This window comes from Saccoglossus kowalevskii, chromosome 16 (genome assembly GCF_978046115.1).
Source record: "Saccoglossus kowalevskii chromosome 16, keSacKowa6.1, whole genome shotgun sequence".
NCBI lineage: Eukaryota > Metazoa > Hemichordata > Enteropneusta > Harrimaniidae > Saccoglossus > Saccoglossus kowalevskii.
The window spans coordinates 13,413,165-13,437,996 of NC_140656.1; the positions used below are offsets into that span (position 1 = coordinate 13,413,165).

General features: G+C 34.4%; 2 protein-coding genes across 2 annotated transcripts in view; one reads left to right on the forward strand and one right to left on the reverse strand.

The window, feature by feature from the left end:
• Positions 1–565: 565 nt before the first annotated feature.
• LOC102801148 (NFATC2-interacting protein-like) lies at positions 566–18,790 on the reverse strand. The gene is made up of 8 exons (XM_006824269.3): positions 18,628–18,790; positions 16,345–16,522; positions 14,922–15,054; positions 14,216–14,341; positions 2,971–3,139; positions 2,164–2,308; positions 1,748–1,872; positions 566–1,133 (listed from the first exon to the last, which is right to left on the reverse strand). The coding sequence occupies exons 1-8, from the start codon at positions 18,700–18,702 to the stop codon at positions 969–971; spliced, it is 1,116 nt and encodes a 371-aa protein (XP_006824332.3). The 5' UTR covers positions 18,703–18,790; the 3' UTR covers positions 566–968.
• A 198-nt stretch (positions 18,791–18,988) lies between these two features.
• LOC100372945 (ankyrin repeat and FYVE domain-containing protein 1-like) overlaps positions 18,989–24,832 on the forward strand; it is a 28,160-nt gene continuing 22,316 nt past the window's right edge. Inside the window, exons 1-6 of the mRNA XM_085490877.1 lie at positions 18,989–18,998; positions 21,352–21,544; positions 22,099–22,217; positions 23,105–23,240; positions 23,474–23,597; positions 23,976–24,125. Coding sequence (XP_085347003.1) covers positions 18,989–18,998; positions 21,352–21,544; positions 22,099–22,217; positions 23,105–23,240; positions 23,474–23,597; positions 23,976–24,125 — 732 coding nt within the window. The remainder of the gene's footprint in view (positions 18,999–21,351; positions 21,545–22,098; positions 22,218–23,104; positions 23,241–23,473; positions 23,598–23,975; positions 24,126–24,832) is intronic.

Genomic DNA, 24,832 nt, shown 5'->3' on the forward strand with positions numbered 1-24,832 from the left:
TATATTCCTCAGTAATTGATATCTCTTTCAGGTTCTGAGCAACAACATCCTGTTCATGATGAGTAGTTGAAGAGGGATACCTTGAAATGACTTCTGATGAATTCTACTAATGCAAGAGTTTTGACATTTTCAATCAGGTGCATCTCACTTAAATTATCCCTGAATTGTGTGATGAATTAAGATGTGTTTTCACTTAAGATTACATAAGCACAGACAAACACATTACAATATTAACATCAACAAAAAACTCAACTTTTCACAACAAAACATGGCCGAAACTTTTAAAATATCAAGCCATGGGGAAAATGAATGATTATAGACAGGGATTCAATTTAAGGAATTGGCATATTCAGTCAAACACATAAAAAACAATAACCCATGAAATTAAGAGCCTAATGAATATTAATGATTCAGAAGTACTTAAAAATAGACCCAAGATGGACATGGATGTTATCATAGTGAGCCCTCTAGAGTTCAAATAAAATTTATAGAGGGCGCATCATTTTTTTTTTGTCACACCAAATTTTTAAGCTGATGCACTTATTTTTTTAGTTTTATTAGTTGCTTATTTTTTCGCAGCACTGTTGTCTGTCAGCAACAATTTATAGTTGGCATGAAAGAAAGTCAAACATGTCTAAAATAAACGTCCATCTGGGCAAAATAGATCACAGCTAATTTGCATATGGATTTTGCATTTTATCTTGTTCATCTGTTCTTCAAATCTCCAAAACGCAAGAATCATGGCAGTAGTTAATTATTAAAATATTATTTGGGGTTTTAAACACATTTTCAGGTTCCATCCACAATGATGGTATAACCGAAACTCCAGTTACATCATAAAAATCTGCAACTCACCCAATGCAAGGAAAAAAATTATTTTTAAATTTTGAGCGATTCCAGCAAAATTAGAGAAAATAGACATTCAACACCGAAATATTAATATTTACAGTTTAAGACACACGCGACATTCATCGTGTAATCACAGCATCGATGACATCATCAGACTCTATATCTATGTCAGCCGGCGTTTGATTGGGTGTAATCTTGTCCCCATCAAAGTAGAATGTAATATTATTTCTTGGTGTATCTATCAACTTGGCATAGTCATCCATCAACTTTTGTAGAGGAGAGGTCTGAGAAAGAAAAATAGAGAAAAACTGTATCCAAAGAAATGCATTACCAGTGCTTTTATATTAACCCTCTTTATTATATATCTAGCATTGGAAGTAGAATTTATCGAAAAACATAATTTGTATTTGTTTGAAACATATTTGCACTACATACATCAGCAACCTACTACCATTTGCACTACATACTACATCAGCAACAACATTGAACATGATCCGATTATTGGCGCCACATTCAAACATGTTCACTTGTTTACGTTGTACGACGTGACATGTATTGCATGTGACTGAAAAAGAAGCTGGTTATGAACTGCAAATGTCAACGTAGACACAAATAAAATTGTTTTCACTTGCTGTATCAAATGACAAATTAATGTGCTCATTTGGCATCAACCAGATCTAGCCTACCAATAAGGTTCCCCAAAATTTGCATCTTTTAGTGAATTAATCTCAGCCAACAGCTTCAGCCACCCGATTGAGTCTGTGGAACCCTCACCCAGCGTAGGATTGGTGTTAGTGTCTCTTTTTTTGCCCCAGGCAGGATTCGCATTTGGACCTGCCAATTACAGGTGCTTTGCAACACCAACTACGATACCAGTGATTTGTAATTCAGTCCTTACCTTCTTAATACTAACTGTTTTCTTGGTTTTAGCGCCTTTGCTTTGTATTTTTATATCAATGCAGTTCTCTTTCTGACTCAATGGACTGTTTTGAGTCACTGACCCTGGTTCTAGAACGACACATTCTGAACAAATAATACAAACAATGGATTGTTATTTTCTGTTCAACAATGAGAAAAAAAAAAGATTTATTTTCTCATGCATCGTGATAGTGCACCACACACAGCATAAGCAAAAAGTTTGTATTGACTGTTGCTACACAGTGAATATTCTATCATCATGGCGGCTATCGACAAAAAAGTTAAATGTTCATTCATGCCTTCCATGCTGCATAATTAACGTATTCCGATAGAAGCAAAAAAAAAAAATTATATCACTGAATGACATTTACAGCTACAGTATTAAAGTGGACCTACCGATAAAATCAGCAATATGCAAATTAACTGATCTTGGTGTATCCGTGGCAATTATAGAATCATTCCGCAGCGTCAGAGCAATTCTTTCAATGGGTACGTGAAATAAGTCCGCTAAAGTCTTTATCACAATTCCAAACGAATCAGTCTGAGGAGAAAACGAGAACGATTGAAAAAAAAAATGAAAAAAAACACCTTACTTTGAGCTGAGAGTACAATAAAAACCTTAGAAAATAAAAACATTGTTTAAAGACTAAAAAAACACAAGATTTCACAAGACTAAGATGTATTTCAGTACAGATTTTTGCAGAATAGCTAGACCATAAATTGTCCTGCTATAGGATTAATATACCCTGCGCATTCAATTTTACCTGAATTTGATTTTGTAGTGATGTTCATTACATTTTAAATTCACTGGTTTGTGAAATAAACAGTACATTCCAGTGAACTAGTCACTGGTTTTTATTCTCAATCAGTGAAATAAAGTGAAATAAGATAACCAACTAACAAATACAACATATATAGTATGAAATGAGTATTATGGAGAAACTGACCACCAGTCAAGCATATGCACTATAATCAAAAATTCACATAACTGATCACAAGTTAGCCATACAAAGTGAAAGCCAGTTGGCAATGAAGAATCAAATCATAAAACTGATGGTCAGTCAGCCATGTACACAGACTCTTAAAACAAATGCATCTCTCACTATATTTATCTACACACCAACTATTACAAATAGCAGTCTTTGCATCTCAGGGAAATCTATAGAAGCCTCATGATATACAAATTTAGAATAAATATCTTACCATTTTGAGGTCATACCTCTGGAGCCCACATTTACACTTGACTTTCACCTTGATGGTTTTTTCTTCAATGGTGGGTGATGCAAGTGTAAAGCTATCATCAGCTCCTGAAAATGGACTTTGAAATGAGTGGCTGTATTCGTGCATGGAATTTAATGCTGCATTGACATTTCTGAAAAAGGAAAATCAAAGAAAGCTTAGAAAGAACTCCCATGTGCTGAGAGTATTGGAGACACATTAAATATAATTCGAAATTACTTAGCTGAAAACTAATTATGCAAATCAGAAAATTAATATGACCAGATTTGAGTGTAAAACTAATGAGGTCTGCGCAATGTAACAGAAAATCTATGTCTCCAAGTTTAATTGAAATGTGATTAGAACCAAAAAATTATGAATTATTATGCTTATTAGGGAATTAATATGAACAGATTTTTACCCCAAACTAATTAGGTTTGTACATTGTCCTAGAGCATCTTTGTACTAAGTTTCATTGAAATGGAATAATTAGTACCGTGAAAACTCCAAAATTTCGACCCCTCTAAAAATTCGATTGGCTATTTATTTGCCGGGTTTTGGTGTTTTATTTACCTCCAAATTTTCGACTCCACTAAAAATTGCCGACTCATTCTTATTCGAAAATTGCGACCAGTTTTAGTTTTCCCCCAAACGAAAAAAAAAAACGATGTGAGCGTTCAAACGGGACCTTCCTCGAAGGCATGAATCCGGGTTTCTGATTGACTGAGAAATTTTTATTTTATTGGTAACGAAAATATATTCTAAATAAACGAAGTTTCAAATAAAAACGAACACAAAAATCTCGGCATGCTGCGTTTCTGAATTGTTGATTATTACTGTACTCAGTAGTGATTATAATAATGTACACAAAATAAATTTGTTGAATGGTTATGAAATACAAATAAAAGTCAACTAAGTTTCATCGTAAGCGAATGATTCCGGTCTCGTATAAACGTTTGATGCTGTAGGATATCCGCCATGTTCTCTTAGGTCAAATAGGTCAAATCGCTAATTAACCAATCAAAAAGCTGGATGATGCCAACGTGTTCAAATTACCATAGCTTATTTAAATATGTTAATGTTATTGAACGCAATGCGAAGAGATTGATGTTGTAGTACGATATTTTGGCTTGGATTTTGATGCGAAAACGGCATGATTTTTTTTTAAATAAAAAAATTAGTTGTTTTTAAAAAATAAACTGGTCATCTGAAGAATAATTTAACATTGTTCACAGTGATAACAGCTCATTCTCGAAAGGAAGCTTACCCGCTCACGCTAGTCACGATAAAAATCATACACGTGTACTCTTGAATAGACAGACGTCAATGACTACGGTAAAACTTAGACTCTATTTTAGCCGGCAGGATTGATTGAAATGTCCGAAAAATGACGCCAAAATACACCTTAAAAGTCCCATTTTATTTTCTTAAATCCCATTTTATTTTTTAATCCAAGGGCGAATTTACGGCAGAATTTGGTCCCTCAAATAAGGGACACGTGAGCTTTGATTCTAACCGGATACATTGCACTGGGTCGGGGAGATAGTTTGCTAAACTTCCATGTATCTTTTGTCCAATGGGTACCTGTACTTCGAACATTCGCAAGTTTTCCTAGGTAGTGCGAGACAGCTTTGTCTTTTGACCTATTAGTTTTGTGCTGACCTCTTCTGCGCATCTTGATGTTTTGTTTTGCTTGTCATAATACTCACTGATTGATGACTTTGTTTAGATTTTGAGTTACAACTCGGCCACGACTCTAAAAACATGTCACATTTCTAACGCCAATTATTTAAAACCGGTCGAAATTTTGGAGTTTTTACGGTACTTTAGATATCAGTGTGAAAGCTTAAAATTGGTTAATTATGCAAATTAGGTAATTAATATGTACAGATTGTAACCCACAATTATTCAGGTCTGTCTATTGTCCTACAGCATCCATGTACATTCATTGATATGTGATGTATAGTACCTGAGATATCAGTGTGAAAGTTGGTTAATTATGCAAATTAGGTGATTAATATGCACAAATATTTACCGGAAACTAATTGGGTCTGCATAATTCTAGATTCATTGAAATGTAAATGATTAGTACTTTAGATATCAGTAGAAAAGCTGAAAATTAATTATGCAAATTAGGTAATTAATATGCACAATTATTTACCCTAAAACTAATCAGGTCTCTGCATAGTCCTAAAGGATCTATGTACCAAGTTTCATTGAAATGCGATGATTAGTACTTGAGATACCCATGGAAAAGCTGAAAATTAACTAATTATGCAAATTAGGTGATTAATATGCACAAATATTTATCGAAAACAATCAATCTCTGCATAGTCCTTGAGTATGTAAGTACCAAGTTTCATTGAAATGTAATGCTAACTACTTATATCAAATGCTGAAAATTAATTAATTATGCAAATTAGGTAATTAATATGTACTGATATTACCATAAAAACTATCAGGTCTGTGCAGTGTCGTATGACATCTATGTACCAAGTTTCATTTGAAATGTGATGATTAGTACTTGAGATATCAGTGGAAAAACCGAAAATTGACTAATCATTATGCAAATTAGGTAATTAGTATCCACGGATTATTACCAAAAACTAATCAAAACCTAGCATTAGTTCAGAGCATCTATGTACCAAGTTTCATCAAAATCCAATGAGTGGTTGTTTAGATATCAGTGGAACAGTCATGGAACCACTAAAAAATAGCTAATTATCATGTAAATTAGGTAATTAATATGCACGGATTTTTACCAAAAATTAATCAAATCTGCGCATATGTTCAGAGCATCTATGTACCAAGTTTCATCAAAATCCAATGAGTGGTTCTTTAGATATCAGTGGAACAGTCATAGAACAGCTAAAAATTAGCTAATTATCATGCAAATTAGGTAATTAACGAGCATGGATTTTTACCAAAACCTAATCAAATCTGCGCATTGGCCCAGAGCATCTATGCACCAAGTTTCATCAAAAACCGATGTATGGTTCTTGAGATAGCAGTGGAACAGTCGGACACACATACACACACACATACACACATACACACATACACACATACAGACACACTAACTGCAAAGACTCCCATTTTGTGCTTCGCACATGGGAGTCAAAAATAATACTTTAGAAGGAAGAAATACACAATTATTAATCGAGATTAATACAAGGATACCTCAAAGTATGCAGTCAGACAGTACGCCGCGCATCCAGCTGTACTGTCTTCGTGCATACAGTACTTTGAGGTATTCTCGTAATAACCTTATTATTATACATCTTTTCCTTCCAAGGATACACCATGGGAATGCCGAAATCCAAAATGTTTATAACAGGATCAGCAAACTTCTTTGTGGCAGCCATGATGATGTTTGTTTTTATTATTAGAGGACGCTTGCGTACGTAAACATTCCATATTTGGAATTCGCATTTCCTAATATGGTAGCATGAAAATACCCCGTAAAATATTGCAAAATTACGACACGTTGTAACTTATGGCGTTACAGTGACAGATGTATAACAATTGTTAGTATTAAGATTTATTAGGAATTATAAGGCACCCTCTTTGAGTTCGGGATTTATGCGGCTATTAAGGTAGCGGGACTATTATTTGCATACTTGTTTTCATCTTTTAATTGTGACCAAATGACTACAAATAGACCCAGGAAAGTAAATATTTTTAGAATCGCCAGACTTCAAGCTTTACAAAGGTGTGTTTGCCATGCCCGTATCTGCATTCTATGACGCGTTACTTAATCAAAGGTGAAAAATTACTTTTTCTGTAAAAAAAATAATTACGCATTTATGCTGGCGATAAGAAGTATTTTTTTCACTTTTCCTAGTTGTTCAATAGTCTGGTAAATTGAATGTGTCTGGTCAGTTTTATTCAAGCAACGCATTTTAAAAAATAGTGTGCTGAATTTCAATTACTGTTTTAGTCACATTGCCCCCAACTCAAACCACAACTCGTTGGTAAATAATCGATGAAATAGTTTGTCTGGACACATTCAAGTTCCTCTCACTGTCACCTTAAAGCTGTGAAAATTTGGTGTTAATCCGCCGACAATAAGTATACGTTATTTTTTGTTAAAGACTTTGTATTTTGAAAAAAATAAACTCCTAGAAAACGTTCATGAAGTAACAGCAAAGATTTTCAAGCTTGTTTATCGGCGCAATCAATTTGTTTTCACATCAAGGTCTGTCTTTAACTTGTGTAGGGACATCCAAATGTGTAAGGCTATACCAAAAAAACCAAAAAAATAAAGGAATGGGATAGCTATAATTGGATAAATTCGACATATGAAAACACCAAAGTCAATGATTTTTTTTCAGTGGCTGTGTGACCTTGTGTCTGACACATTCATATGCAAATGACTAATCTTAACAAACAGGGGCGGAGACAAACCACTCAAATGTTTGGAAACACTCATTGTGTGTCAGATAGCTACTGATAACACATCCTAACATTGCTTTGTCTTGAGTTTATCTTTGAAACTTATAGGCACACAGATTAAACCTGTGTTGTTGATTTTGGAAAACACTACTGAGACTGCCTTGCTTCCCTTTAGAAAATCTACATTTTAACCAACTTACATGACATTCTATGTTATGTTGACTTTATCACATGAAAGTTTATAGTGCATTTCATCAATTAATAAATAAATGTGAAAATCATAATTTTCAACACAAATAATAGTCTCGCTACCTTAAACAAGCAGCCTATCGGCTGAGATAGCTCCGCTGTTAGCAATGCACATTTCAATTAAAGAAGTGAAGACATCATTAGAAAATGAACAATATGAATAGTATCAAAGCAATTGGACTTACAGTTTTTAACAAGAAGTCGAAAATATCACTTTTTACCAAAAATTACAAAAATATTCACCAAAATAAATTAATTAGAGAATTGAAGATATCATCACAAAACGAACAAATCTGAGAGAGGTCCACATGTAGTACCTATATATGTAATATCAAAGCAATCGGACTTACAGTTTTCAACAAGAAGTCGAAAATATCACTTTTTACCAAAAATGACAAAAATATTCACCAAAATTAGAGAATTGAAGATATCATCACGAAATAAACAAATCTGAGAGAGGTCCACATGTAGTACCTATATATGTAATATCAAAGCAATTGCACTTGCGGTTTTTAACAAGAAGTCGAAAATATCAGTTTTTACCAAAAATGACAAAAATATTCACCAAAATTAGAGAATTAAAGATATCATTACAAAATGAACAAATCTGAGAGAGGTCCACATGTAGTACCTATATATGTAATATCAAAGCAATTGCACTTGCGGTTTTTAACAAGAAGTCGAAAATATCAGTTTTTACCAAAAATGACAAAAATATTCACCAAAATTAGAGAATTGAAGATATCATCACGAAATGAACAAATCTGAGAGAGGTCCACATGTAGTACCTATATATGTAGTATCAAAGCAATTGGACTTGCGGTTTTTAACAAGAAGTCGAAAATATCAGTTTTTACCAAAAATGACAAAAATATTCACCAAAATTAAAGAATTAAAGATATCATTACAAAATTAACAAATCTGAGAGAGGTCCACATGTAGTACCTATAGATGTAATATCAAAGCAATTGCACTTGCGGTTTTTAACAAGAAGTCGAAAATATAGTTTTTACCAAAAATGACAAAAATATTCACCAAAATTAGAGAATTAAAGATATCAACATGAAATGAACAAACCTAAGAGAGGTCTACCCAAGGTACATATACACCAAGTATCAAAGCATTTAGGCTTGTAGTTTTCAAGAAGAAGTCGAAAAAGTAAAACATTGACACGGACGACGGACGACGGACAATCACTCATATGATAAGCTCCGCTCGACAAAGTCGACAGCGGAGCTAATAAAATAGTGAAAAAAAGAAATTTTTAATGTTTTGCAGCGGAGTGAAAGGCTTCATCAAATAAATGACAATAGTCCGATAATATCAGGGGTACACAATGACTTTGTTAAATTTGACTTTGGTAGCCTTTTTGGATTGAAAAATAAGCAAATGTTAATTTATATAGGTTAATTATTTAAGGTAGAGATGCAGTTTATTTGGCTTGCTTTTTAATTGAGTAATTAGACAATGAAGATGGTATTATATATCCAACAAGTTATATATTTTCTGAAAGCTTATTATACAAACTTTGTAAAACTTGTCTTTATTTTAAATATCCAGAATGCGTTTTTGATTTTGGGTCAAAAATATGCTTTTTTGGACAAAAGTGGTTTAAAAAAAATTAGCTTAAAAACTTCAAGTCCGTTTGTGGGTAAAATTACATCACTGGATACCTTGGTATACTACTAATTCAAATGCGTCCACTCATCTCTCTAACGGCATTCAAAGTCGCACAGCATGACCTCAAAGTTCACTTTTTTCTATTTTTGCATAATTTATATATCCATGTTAATTGTGGACTTGTTATTTTTGTTCCACTCGCCGTAATAAACTGTCTGGACGCATTTTGAAGGGGGAACACCTTGTCAATAATGTGTGAAAATGTCGAGGCAAATGGTCAAAGCGTCTATCAGCTATTTTAATTTAAAACCCAAGAATTCACCCAAAATAGAAGACGAGAAAAAGGCTAATTTGCATATTTGCGCGTTAAACCGAGAATTACTGCTTTGTCATACTTTGTCATACTTTCTAGACTATTGAAATTGAAAGTTAACATATAGACATAGACATTTTATGTAAAATCGTTGGACCAGAACAACTGCTCTTGAATATATAAATCAGAAACACGTCTTTCATACCAGTGTTTTGATGGGGTCGGTAAAAACACGTGGCAATGCCCAGTAAATATGACGTCATCTCATGAATTATTAAACAGGGGGCGGTCCTAGGAAGGTGACCTTTTATCACGATCAAAACATCATGGCTTCTCTTCGGTGTATTTTCAATAACAAATCTACGAGTATTTCAGAGCCTATGGTTTACCGTGAAGAGTACAAAGTGGGATATTAAATTATTTATCCTTGATGATTTTTATGTAGTATTCAGAACCAACTCCATGAAGCGAACGCACAATAATGAATAATCGCGTAATCCTAGAATCGAAACGCGAGGCACAGAAGTTTTGTTCATCGTTTCCAATCCCATTTTTCCCACTGCAACATATTTGTTAAAAGAAATATTTGAATTCTGTTCGTTTTTAAGGAGGCATTTTTTTATTTTTTCCGATTTTGGCAACGCCTTATTCAGGGATTTTCTAAGACAGTCGCAGACAATCAGTGCACGGATGTACGTACAAAACATGTTGTTGTACTACCGGCGACGGTCGCCGGCAAGAAAAGTAAAAGTAAAAACGTAAAAGTTTAAAAATTTCGACCGGTTTTAAATAATTAGTGTTGGAAATCTGACATGTTTTAAGAGTGTAAAATTAAGGTGCATTTTCGAGCGGTCAAATTTTTCTGAATAGAAATCGGCAAATGAAAAAAATAGGAGTGCTAAACAGTGTGTTCGTTAGTTTAAAAAAAATGGAATGTCCGTTAAATTGATGTAAACTTCCCCATTTTTCACGGAAAAAGCAAAGGTCGTGGCCGAGTTGTACGCTAAACAACTCAAAAATCAAAACAAAATCATCAATCAGTAAGTATTATGACAAGGAAAACAAAACATCAGACGCGGAGAAGCGGTCAGCGCATCAAAAGAGTTGTTACCGTAATGTATCAAGTTACCTCTCTCTGTGATTTATTTTTCATTGAAATTATTTGGTTGTTTTCAATTAATTTTAGCGTACCTCTGCAATTTATTTTAGCATTGTCAGTTGTTTCATTGAATTAAACGGAGTTCGTCCGGTTGCAAACAAAGCTGTCTCGCACCACCTAGCAAAACTTGCGAATGATCGAAGTACAGGTACCCATTGGACAAAAGATACACAAAAGTTTGTATCTCCCCGACCCAGTGCAATATATCCGGTTAGAATCAAAGCTCACGTGTCCCTTATTTGAGGGACCAGATTCTGCCTTAAAATGGGACTTTTAAGGTGTATTTTGGCGTCATTTTCGGACATTTCAATCATTCCTGATGCCCAATGTGATTAAAATCTGATGTAGTGTACGGGCTTTAATTATTTTGGCTATAAACTTATTTTAATTTTATTTTTTATTACTTTTGTTATTAATGCCTTTTTATTTTTTTATCATTTTACTTTGATTTTGATTTCGTGGTTTTTTTTAATTCCGCCCTACATACATCTGATCCGATGCCTATGTAACGAGATTTCAACGAGACCCACTATCGGCGATTTTAGTCAACGAATCACAGACCTCCTTCTATAGCGCACATGATGACGTCACTGGGAAGAGTCAGGTGGCAAACACACTCAAATAAAATGGCGGATTATACCGACGTTATAATTAGCGACCGAGAATAACACGGCTTTTCGGTAAGTTTATCATTGTCAAATGCAACGAAAGTCATTTTTATGTTAATATTGTGGCTCGAATGGTTCGAGTTTAGATCGTTATTTTGCGTAGTTATTCTGGGAGTGACGATTTTGTTTCCACCGGTTCAACAGAACACCGGTGTCTTTTTCCAGTCGCTTGCCCTGGAGACAGGTGATGTTTTGTTGACGATCGGGCCAAAATCGTCTACGGCATTGAAGCCGTAGCTGTAAATATTCATCAAATTGTATCAACATTTTGTACATTATACAATAACTCTTTATTAAAGTAATTGAGCTGATTTGGACTGGAATAAAATAGTTTTTATTTGGAACACATCGCAATTGATCAAGAAATATTTTTTGCTCCAATTTTCTGCGTCGATTCCGTGGGCCGGTGACCGTTATACAATTTAAAATCAGTTTGAATTGTTTACTATAGCTGTTAACAGTGTTCTAATCATTACGATTTACTCATTTTTTTGCTTCCATTCTAGATAATTATGCTCAGTGTTTGATGTAAAATTGAAGCAATGACTGACTGAATGAACGAACCTTGGCTGGCGAAGATGTATCTGGAAGTGTACACATTTGTTGGAAGTGAAAAAAATATTCAATGTAATGACAAAAATTGTAAAATTTCTTCTGTAAATAAAAATGTACTAGAAATTTTCTATTAATGATTTATTCAAGTGGGCAAAATATAATTTACAGAAAGCTTGCCGTATACAGTGAAAAGTAAGCAACTGACAGCCTGTATAAAAGGGGGGCTGTGATTGGCTGTTACTTACGCGAGATTTGAACGGGACTTACATAGGCGTCGGATCAGATGTAGGTAGGGCGGAATTAAAAAAAAATCTCAAAATCAAAGTAAAATAATAAAATAAAAAGGCATTAATAACAAATATAATAAAAAATAAAATTAAAATAAGTTTATGGCCAAAATAATTAAAGCCCGTACACTACATCAGATTTTAATCAGATTGTCCTGATGCCTAAAATAGAGTCTAAGTTTTACCGTAGTCATTGACGCCTATTTGAGGGACCAGATTCTGCCGTAAATTCGGGATGGGATTTAGAACAAAATAAAATAGGACTTTTAAGGTGTATTTTGGCGTCATTTTCGGACATTTCAATAATAGAGTTTATATAGAGTTTTACCGTAGTCATTGACGCCTATTCAAGAGTATGATGTTTATTGTGACTAGCGTGAATGGGTAAGCTTCGTTTCGACAATGAGCTGTTATCACTGTAAACAATGTTAAATTATTCTTCACATGCTCAGTTTATTTTTTGAGAACAATTATTTAAAAATAAAATCTCTCAGTCAATCAGAAACTCGGATTCATGCCTTCAGGGAAAGTCATTTTTGGACGCTCACATCGATTTTGTTTTTCGTTCGGTGGGCTGATGCCTTCAGTGTAGCTTTTGCCTCTTCCGACATAGAAATCATCTGAATCTTCTTTCTACCTCTCTTTCTTTTCACACCACGCATAATGTAATGATAAAAATTAGGAAAAAACGCTGAGGAAATATAATGTTTGTTTTGCTAGCGAGCGAGAACTGATTTGAGAATAATTGCACATGCGCGTGAATTGAATGAACTATGACCCGTACAATCTCGATTTGCATATTGTCAATCAAAGGTCCGGTTATTTGGTTACTCATGCAAATTAGGCAATTGGACATAAACATTGCCACGTGTGAGTGTTTTTTATTTTTAACCAGAAAATAAACAGCAATTTTAACGGTGTTCCAATAAGAATTCATTGGTCAAATTTTCACAGAATGTTCTTTAGATAAAAATCTATATAAAAAACGAAAAAAACTATTTTTGATTGAAATTCACAAATAAACTGCATCTCTACCTTAAATACTAGTTCTAATACTCAAAGTTTTTTCTTCAGAAGCTAAAACAGCAAATCACAAAGAATAATTTAGCAAAGTTTCAGAAATATTTTGTCCTAAAATTGTATTAGCTGTGACTATCTTAAACAGACTACTTCAACCGTAGCAAAGACAATCCTACTGCATTGTGGGATATATTCTGTGCAAGCATTAACACATGAAATTTTACATCTGTTGCTAGTGCATGGAGGTCAACCAAAAGCAAGTTTGGTCAATTTGGTGACTGCAGAAGAGAGAGGTTTTCAAGAAAAGATTGTAAGTGACTGTTGGAAGCTTCTGAAGACACAAACTGAACTGTTAGTGCCTGTCTTTTCTTTGTTTTTACACTTATTTAGTTTCAAATTTAGAAATGTGAATTTCATTTTACCAAATAACAAATTTCATACCTATAGTAAGATGCTTTTCAAGATCAATGCATGATTTTGCTGTTGCGTCAATGACGCGTAAAGGAATAAGCATTAACTAGTTGATGACTAGTTCACTAGTTCACATTGAATCTTCATGCAGTAGAAGCAAACACAGTAATGTACTGGGGTAGCACTAATTCACTCAGTAAGCATCTACCCATCGTCTGACAATTCTGGATGCTTTTTTTTTTCATTGTAGCACGCATTAGCAACTGCAGTAAAACTATGAAAATTAGTGGACTCTACAAAACACACACAGTGGTATGTTAGGTTGTAAACTACTGTAAAAGACTATTTTAGCTGGAATTAATTTTCGCTGAAAAGACTTTTTGGATGTTTTGTATTTTCACTAATATTTGACAAGGTGAATGTAAAATATAGGAAAAAAGGTATATTTGCTGGATTTTATTTTCACTGAATCATTCCTTCAGTGAAAATAAAATCCAAGCGATAATTAAGTACTTTACAGTACTCAGTGAGAGCAAACAAAGACAATACTAACTTGATAACTTTCATGTCTTTTTTATTTCGGACCGGCTGTTCCATGAACTGAGCATACAACGGTGGGGACGGTGGTGGAGATGGAGAGTCTGTAGAGACGTCATTCAAACGTTTTTCCTTTTCTGTTCTGTAAAAAACAAAAACATGAGCAGGCAATAAAACATAGAACAAATGACCATTTTGAGTTCACAGCAAGAACTAACATTATACATGAGATCAAACTGAAAACAGGACCAACAAGGGTCCTAGCGTCAAAAGGGGAACAAAAACATTGATTTCCATGCTTAATAATGAACCATACACATTTGATGATAGTTAATTTCGATGAAGTAAAGATATCTCAACACCATATTCTCCTCTGAATTTTGTCATAGTGCTAAAAAAAAAAGTTCAAAATTAAATCATTTGATATTTGTAGCATAACGCCACACCTTTCACACAATATCTCATACTGAACAGAAAATAACTTATTATGCAAAAAATATTTGAAAAGTCTCAAGACCAAACACATTCAGTTGGAAATTTCTAGAGAAGATTTCATGAATTTTATTGAAGAAGATGATGACTCGCTATGTCAACAATGCATTGGATTTACCAAATAAGCTTTAAATTTTCAAAATAACTTAAAAGAAATTACAATTTTATTATTATTATTATTACAACCAGACAGCAAAAAACAGATTGAATCGAATAAGTGAATGACTTACGTAACACCGATACACTCCAGTTCGTTCTCAGAGTTTTCATTGGATGACAGAACAATGCTCATGTCTTTCTTTTTTTTCTTCCTTTTTTTTTCTTTTGGATTTCTTGATAAAATCAAGTTATAGTCTTCATCATCTAACAGTGATAACAAAGTTTGAAAAACTTATGTATAGAAATTTTTAAGGTAGGTTTAGTTCAGCAGGACTGCATTATTTTCTCTGAACCTCTGTAAATCTCTGTAAATAGTGTACATCAGAAGTATTTTAAAGCATGCCTCTGCAGTGTGGTCCCTCTGGCAAACGCAATGACTGAACAATATTGAGAATATCCAAATAAAATTCATGAAATGATTTAGTTTCAAAACACACCATCCCTACGACAGGGGTAAATATCATGCCTCTTTGCCAACATTTTAATCTATCACTACTGCATATAAGACACTTTTTAGATGCTATATTTTATTAAAATGTGTCAACACATTGTTTGCTGTTGCAATTTTTTCCATTCATTCGGGGGTCTAAATTAAAAAATAAAATACCTCCTTGTTCACAATGGGACAACGACTCTTAGAAAATGGCTGTCCATATGAAAATGTTATTGTTCAATAATTTTTATTGATTTTTACAGCAAGTCTCAGAAGTATAGGGGCAGCCAATTTGCAAACTCACTAGCGAATTGGCTAACTGCTTGGGTTTTGACTAAACAGCTTTTTGGTCGCGTCCACTCCACAGTCTTGATTTGGTTGCCTATATAGCCGGCAATATTAAACCCTGATTTATTTCAGCTATCTGTGGAGGTAATGATTATTACAAGGATACCACACACAAGTATGAACAGAAACATTACTTGTGACCATCTCTTTGTTTTTTATACATCATCATTATACATGTACAGTTCACCATGTAAATTACAGCATGTCAAATATATCACAGGATATCAGTAACCTACCATATTAGGAAATGCAAATTCCAAATATGGAATGATTGATTAGACAGAATTTCCAAGATGGCAGACGTTTTTGAAAACAAAATTCATGTTTGTATTATTGCCTATATGTGACATTTACACCTCAAAATAAATAATTACTAGTTTACAACAGATTGTGATAACAAATGACATGTATCAATACTATCATCACAAAACGTACTCCACAATACTAGGTGCATGCTGATGTTTTGAAGAAAGTAATATGATATTTTGTTCACCATAAATCAACTTGAATATCCCCAAGAAAGAAATATGATGATATTCCCACGGTGCATGAAAGAAACATTCACATGTTCGTAAAAACTGATGGCTAAAAATTTGAAGTTGAAAAGATGGCGGACACACACAACTTTCCAGCTAGCCAGGCAGCCAATAAATTAGACTCGATTTTCAATGAGAGCAAAGCTGAAAAAACAAAAAGAAATAAAAAGTTTTTACCTGAATCTCCCAATTCTGTTATCTTCAATTTATCGGGAGGTTTGAAACGCAACAAATCATCACTAACTTTGTATATGCTACAAACTGATTTGGAGGTGATTGCTACTGGTCTGGCCCTCCTCCTGGTTGCTGCTCTTTTTTTCTTGACTGGCACATCACTGTCTGAACCATCACTCATCTAAAAATTGTCAATATTTTAGAAATAAAACTATTAACATTCTGTTGTTGTTAGAAAGGCAATATGAATAACAATTATTATTATACATATGTCACCGCAATGGTATAAGTTACGGCGTGCCGTAATTTTGCGGTATTGCATGGTTTTTTTTCATCCTATCATATTGAAAATGTGAATTCCAAATACAGAACGATTATGCGCGTAAGCTTCCTCTAATAATAAAAACAAACATGGAAGCCCCAGAGTTTGACCGGACCACATACAAAGAAGTTCGCTCAATCTGTTCTAAACTTTTTGCATTTTGCATTTCGGCATTCCCATGATGTATCCTTGAAAGGAAAAGAGGTATAATAATAAGGTTATTATGAGGACACGGAAAAAGACAGTACATGGTAGCACTGACCTCTGCTGCGTGTCGGGCGATACTCCTGCTGTACTGTATTCGTGCATACTTTTCGGTATCCTCGTAATAACCACATGTTATACATCTGACACCTGTCCGAAAAACTGCATTAAACTGCACGAAAGTGTTACGGATATGTTCCATATTTTGAAATTGTGCGTCATGTTCACGTCATTCACTTATTCACTACAGACGGACAGTGTTCTCACCAGGCTGCGCCCTTGCATCATTAGTACATTATTTTAAAATTTAGCGCAAAATTTCGATTGAATCAGGCCACATTTGGTGCAGAAAAAAAAATTGCATCCAAACGGCTTTCCCATTTTGACCGCATGATGGCGCTTTCAACGTAGTAAATAAATCCCTAGAGGGGTCCCTTAATTGAGCAATGTCTAGCAATATACGCAACCCATTTCACGCCTCATGAAATGGTCGCCATGAGCAAGCCGTTTGCCAGAACCCTGATTCGGTACAGACACGCAAAATGCAAATGGTATTAAGTCTGGTAGCGTAGTTGCGACTGTGAAGAGTGTCACTAATAATAAAGTCAAGGAACATGGACGATTTCAGTGAATTTGGTTAACAACTCATCCATGGCTGAAATACAGGAATGAAGAAAATTTGATGTACTCTAGTTGGTGTGTATTTTCAAAAAAATAATACTGCTATGACACGGGGAAGTAATAATTTAAAAACTAATAATAATGGAATAAACATGTGTTAAGCTAATGTGTGATGACTGTATGACTATTTATTATTGTTAACTCAATAAAGGCTGCAATTTCACCTTGACCCAATTTTATTTAATCATTGATCACCATGGAAATGTTCATCCTTTGACAGGTAGGTGGACATTTCCCTAAACCAACCTACCTCGGCCTCATTTTATAATTTATGGCCCTGCTTTTTTTAAACGATGGGTCTTTATGGCCCAACAAAAACAGAATCTGGTGAGGACACTGGACGGAGGAGTGCTGTTAGCATATGATAGAAATACAATGTAAATTCCTGTCACTAAACGCAAACGTTTGTTACACGATGGCTGATACAATCATGCATACTTTGTGGTTTGGTGGTAATAATCTCATAGTATTTTATTGGTGTTGCATGTTCATACAAGCCATTGACGCTAGATTACCACCACCCATTATCAGACAAAATGATATAAGACAAGCGCCCTCAATGGTCAGGCATTTCTGGAAAAAGTCTGGTGGAATGGTCGAAATAGAAACGTATAACCAGTAGACGCTTTGGTCCTAAATTTAGTCGCAAAATGTTGAAACTCGGATGAGTATGACTTTCACAGGATGGGTGTAAAAATGGCCGGAATAAATCGTGTTTGTTGCCGATCATTTTGAGCTACATTATGTCAGATCATGGAGCTCTCCATGGTCAGATCGCCTCCGCACTGAAACGGCATTGAACTATAGACTTAAACTGTGTGTCCACGATAGGGAGGTCTTTGTTTAGAGGTGTCTAACAACAAAAGCCATCATCATTCGACGAGGCATCGCCAGAACGCCCCCGCAACATAAACGTACCACCATAATACATATAATAACATTGTATCTGTAGAATAAACGTCAAAGTCCGCGTCCGGTTATTGCGAGTACTAGTACATTTGAAGTTGTTTTAAGCCGGGAATTAAACAGTAATGATGTCACATTATAAATATGCAGTAAAATACGACGTAAAAAATTACCGTGTCTCTGATCCTTTTACCACACCTCACGTCCTCCACGACAGTTAAATCATCATCACTCAAAACTTCCGCCATTATGGAAAACCCCCTGACATCACGTCCAAGTATTCCCGCGATCTCGCGGAATAGAATACAACCGAACTCGGCCAGATTTCTACTCGGCCAGTGACCGTACTCGGCCAGCATATATGTTAATGGTTTGTCAAAGGGTGTCGATCTCAGTGATGCTACAGCGAGCACTGTATTACAATTACAATGACCAGTTTACACCTCGACATTCACAACTGGCCGAGTTGTACATTTTTTCTTGGCCGAGTTGAAATCTGGCCGAGTTCGGTTGTATTCTATTCACGGAAACAAAATGGCGGAAGGTGAGTGTGTCATTGTGGATGTTCGTCTTTTCATGTATATCGTACGATCTATTGAGAAAGGTCGCGTTTCCTTTATATCTTTAGAAGCTATTTCTCATGGCTATGTTTCTAAACCTATACCGACGTACGAATCGATGCATTTCTGTCGTAACACTTCACTTCCACCGTCCGAGTGGGTTGGGCCCCAGGCACTCAGGCAGGATTTCAACTCGGTCGGAGATCGTTGTGTCGTCACCTGCAGCGTCAATGGGTCGGAGGTGCGACTCGTGCACGCATCGGTGTACGCCGTCAACGTACACACCGGGTTCAGCTTCATCAATCGCGCGTGATTATTACCTACTGCGTTAATAATGGTCCAATTTGCATAAATCTTTGGTCGCACGATTAAATAAATGTGACATGTTTGAGGTAACCAAACCATAAAAATTATCAATATATAGACGATAAATTATTGCCATATTCGAAAATGAGACATATTCAGTGAGGGAGTGAGTAATTAAAAATACTCATGAAGGATCTACTTAGACTAGCATAGGTGGGTGGATACTGTCCAACAGTATCGTATATTTACACTGCATGATTAATTATTAATATGCTATGTGTTGTTATTTATTTTCATCAGAAACGACATAATAACTCGAAATTCATATAACTAAATTAAATAAAAAAATATGATTAGTGAGAGTTACTGAACATGTTGCTCACATGTGGAGCATGAAAAAAGTTTAGAAGAAATAAACATATTCATGACCTTACATCATTAATAATTAACCATGAACAAAGTGCTACGTATGTAGTACAAAATGAAATTAAATTACTGTAATAAAGTATATATCTGTAATAAATTCATTGTGCAACTTTATTAAATGAATTAAAATATGTAGATCCCATGTGGTTAATAAGGTTACAAATTAATTACAAAATATCTTTACATTTTAAAGCACAATCATATATGACTACCGGTACTTCCTCAAAATGGAGTATGGTTACGAATGTCGTATTAAATCCCATTAAATAACGGAACATGGGTAAACCTAGGTCAGATTGGAGATTCCATTTTCAGTAGAATGCAATAAATTATTTAATACTGTGTCTGTTAGGGATTCATTGTTTCAATCAAGAAAATTAACACCCAACAGTTCATTAGCGATTCTACCAGCAAAACAATTCATTTTGTAACTAAGTATTGAACGAATACACTAATTGTTTATTCAAATCAGATCAGTCCCCATTAGCCAAAGTTACTCTGGTAATGCCTATTAACTGTGAGTCTGAGTCTTTTCTTCAATCATTGTCGACATAGATCCTATGAATTCAGAAATATATTCAAAATACTTTGAAACATAGATTCTATGGTCAGATTTATATTTTTGATATTACAAGTACACTGAATTAAAAAAGGCATGTGTTTTATAAATCATTAATAAATTTATCTATTTATAAACCCAAGCAACAGTCATCGGGACTCATGTTATGAGCATGTGCAGAGTGATCTTGGCTGTTCTACTTTCTGATTGGTAAATACGTGGAGGGAGGCACCTGCCTAGCCAATCCAATTGTCTAGATTGAAGTTGAATGTACTTCACTATATACATATTCATTTTGTAGGTAGCAAGAAAATTATCACAATGGGTCATATTCATTCTTAAAGTCTCATGATTGGTTAGCTAATTAAGCTTCAATCATCTTTTGAAATTTATAAACAATTTTATAATATTTTATATTGAAAAAAGTACTTATCACTTTCTAAAATGCAGTGTACTTGTAGCTGTGGGTTAGGTTTAAATACATTTCTAGAACTCATTTTTAGACTCTAAAAGACTTGAAAACCATCTAACCAATCACAACCACTGATAATTCGATGTGACTAGTGCAGGACTAATGTGTGGTAACTAGAGGCTAAAGTACTGTAAAATGACTAATTTTCACTGGGTTTAAATTTCGCTGATTTACTATTTCAGGTATATTCAGTGGGTTTTAAATTCACAGTTTTATCATTTAGATAATGTGTTCTATGCTAAATTTTACATATTCACTGGGTTTTCATTTAGCGCATTTTCCAGTCAGCAAAATGAGCAAAATTAAACCCAGTGATTAATTAACTCCTTTAGAGTATTCAAATGCATTTCTGAATTTGCTTCTAATTATAAAGTTGAATCTTCTCACTTGATTGGATATATACTTTGTGGATAAAGGGCTAAAGAATTACAACTTCTCTTTTGAATTGAATCTACATTTATGAATATTTATAAACATGAATATTTATCGATTTATCCTGAGGCACTACGTTATAAGTGCATAATTAATATAAGTATCTACATGTTATGACAAAAACTCTCTTTTTCTTTTGCAGCTGCTGAAATTGAAAAATTGCAGCGTCATCTTGACCTACTGCGGCAAGAGTATGTCAAACTACAAAACAAACTTGCTCAGGTGGAACAGAAATATAGCGTATCCGCGGCAGCCAGTGGTAACCTAGAAGAAGACAGCTTTGTCTCCAGACTGTTGAAAACTGTAGCTGATCTCTTTGATAGAGAACTGTACAGGTTTGTCACAAGCAGTTTTGTTGTTCTATTTAGGATGGTGGATGTTGAAATGCACTAATTCAATATGGGTCACATACGGTAGTACTCTTGTGGATAAAATACTTTGTTCATCTGCACCAAGTTAAAATTTAAACAGGTCGACATGCATAATTTGGTGAAGGTTTTCCACAGGAAAATAATTAAATATTATCCCCTTCCAATTATTGCTCAATTCTCCCCCCCTCCATGCATAGTGTTCATATATATTAATTAATACAGTACTGTATACTACTTTTAATGCTTTCCTCTTGGAATTTATTTTTGTTATTTTCACTGGAAAGTTTATTTAATTTCTCTGAATTCATTTTAAGTATTAACAAATATGCAGCTTACAGAATTTGATAAATGATTTCAAATGTTGGTCTTCCTCTCTTGTGAAAGATTACAAGAGCTGACAAAGCAGTGACAAGATCAATATTGGTGGTGAAGGGGTTAACTGGAATATTAATTAAAACTCGCTCACTTTGTTACCAGAAAACCAACTCATTTCCTCCCATGTATTTTTCTTGCCTTAGTGATCTTACAGTTAAATTAGAGGGTCATGTCCTGAAGGCTCACAAGTTTGTTTTAGCAGCTCGTAGTGATGCATGGGGCGTACCAGACCTGGCCAATGTCCAGTCGTTAGATTTCACAGGTATTGTAGCTTGTACATTGAAGTGTTAGTAAATACATGTAACGAATTCGCTTCATAAACTAGATACATGACATAGTTGTCTATTGTTAAATAATTCATATTTTAATGATCCACCGTACTAGTTTATATGCACCTGAGATGCATTCATAATAGGGCAAACATGCTATAATGGTTTATATTCCTCGTACCGTACTGTCCCAAAAGTACAGATACCATACCATACATGAGCTCAGGGCCTCAACGTGTGAAATTAGGAACACATTACTCCCTCGAAAGATTATTCAAATAACAATAGTACAGGTGTTACGTCATCATTGTTTTTCACGAAGAAATTTGAAATATGCAGATTGTTTTACAATATATTTACATACCATTTCATTTATGGTGTAAAAATTATTAATGTCCGTGGAGAAACAGTCGAAGACGAGATCTTCATCATTATCTTTGTTCTGCAGTGTTTTCAATTGTACAAGAAATTTCGCTACAAAGCAATTTCTGCCATGTTGTTTTTCTGTGCATGATTTGATCTGAAAAACGTCTCCTGACCTTACTGGTTACATGCGAGTTTGTTATTAACCAATCAGAATGCTGCGTCATACTAATGTAATTCTCCAGAAATGTTCAATTATTGACGATGATAAATACTGTAAATTGCTTTAATTTCAGTACAAACAAATTTTTTTTTTTAAATTTCTCAATCAGTAAAAGTAGTGAGATTTTGTAGCATTGAAAATTTATCTATGGTACTATAAAACAGAGTGTTAGCGACTTTTGCGTAATTTTGTCTTTTCTATATAATCAATTCCTAGCAACCAAAATTAAATGAGTACTGCTGGGGGTATCACTTTTCATGACTAATATGATGTTGTTGTTTTTCTTCACCATAGACATACCATATGATGTTGGGGTTTGTTTAATGAAATGGGTTTATACCGACCAAGCGGACATGAAATCCGACGACACATTTGTCTTACAGCTTTTGAAAGCTGCCAGTAGATATAAATTAGATGGGTTGAGAGATAGGTGAGAATGCTCATTTTTGTTCGTTTATAATATTATTTACCCATTTTGGATATTTTTCATTTTTTGCCTGAACATGAAAACTGATCTTTATAATTTGTGCACACTCACTTCTCACTCAAGTTGTAAATATTAAATATGTCCTTTTAATTTGCGATCTCATTGTGGTTTTAAACTTGTGTCTTTAGGCATGGAAATCATTTATTGGTCTATTCCGTTAATTTGTTCATTTCTAGGTGTGAAAAAGCATTGATGTCCTCAGTGAATGTCAGGAATTGTATTAAATTTTATGCCACAGCTGATGAAATTCAAGCCAATGTTCTCCGAGAGTACTGCTCTGAGATTATTTCAAATCACTGGGTATGTTTCATATTAAAGTCGTCCTGCAGGTTTTATGTAAACAAATACTGGGTATTCTCTTTTACACCCGTTGTATATGTTGCATGGGACCCATATCAAACATTACGTCAATTACGTCAATGATATGGATGAATTATGCAAATGATACCTGATTTTATTACCAACATATCCTTACTTACGTGCAAAAATGATTGATTGAACCAAAACTATCTTTGTCCAAAACATTTCCTTGATCTAAATCTAGAAGCGTTTTCCTGAATTTTGTGATGTCTGGAAAATTGCAAAATATAGTAGTGCACATTTCACTGATTTCTAGTTGCAAAAAAATAACAGTAGGTTGTTTGTGACACATAAATATCTCTTTTTTTTTTCTCCCAGGGTGACTTCAGTAGCCCTGATTTTTCCAGCATGACTGCACCTTTGTTATATAAAATGTTCAAAGCCAAGACGGAATATCCGTTACATACAGCTATCAGGCATAAACGAGAAGACGTTGTCTTTCTTTATCTGATGGAATACGACTCACAGGTAATGAATGGCATACTTTACATGTCACTGAGTATTATGTATTTGGGATACTCATTATTCAATTCAATTATTCATGATGTCATTAAATAAATAAGAAAAAAAAAACAAGGATAGTGACAGTAGTATTTATAATTATAACGATGTTGAAGTAATTTTGCATACGTTTTGTTCTGGTAGTAACATTTTTGGATTCACAGCAGGAGTAACGATGCAAATCAAAGTAACATGGTTGTGTTTAAAAGATCTACTGCAGTGACGCTGCAGGTCAGCATTCTTTCAACACCGATCTGACGCATATTGCGCAAGTTGTGCCGCGAGTTTGTTTGAAACTTCGAACGTTTCGAAGTCTATCTTCGATTGCCCCGTATTTTATGGATATATTGAATCATTTCATAGACCTGTTTACTAAATAATGAAACTTAGAAAACTTGTAAGAACAAACTGGGCCCAAATTGCGCAAATTTGCAATAAGTTTACGCAGCTAGTGTCTGGTTTAGTAGGCGTTCTACGCGTGATTTGCATTCCAGCACGTTCTATTTTCGAACTAGTTGAAACCGGAAATTACGCAAGTACTTTCGAACTTCAAACACAAATTTAATTATCGTTATTATGTGTTAGTTTCTGTTGTTTCAAAGATTAAATTATTTATGACATTAATATTTCACTCACTAAACAATATCTCACTACAATACACGATTGAAAAGCAA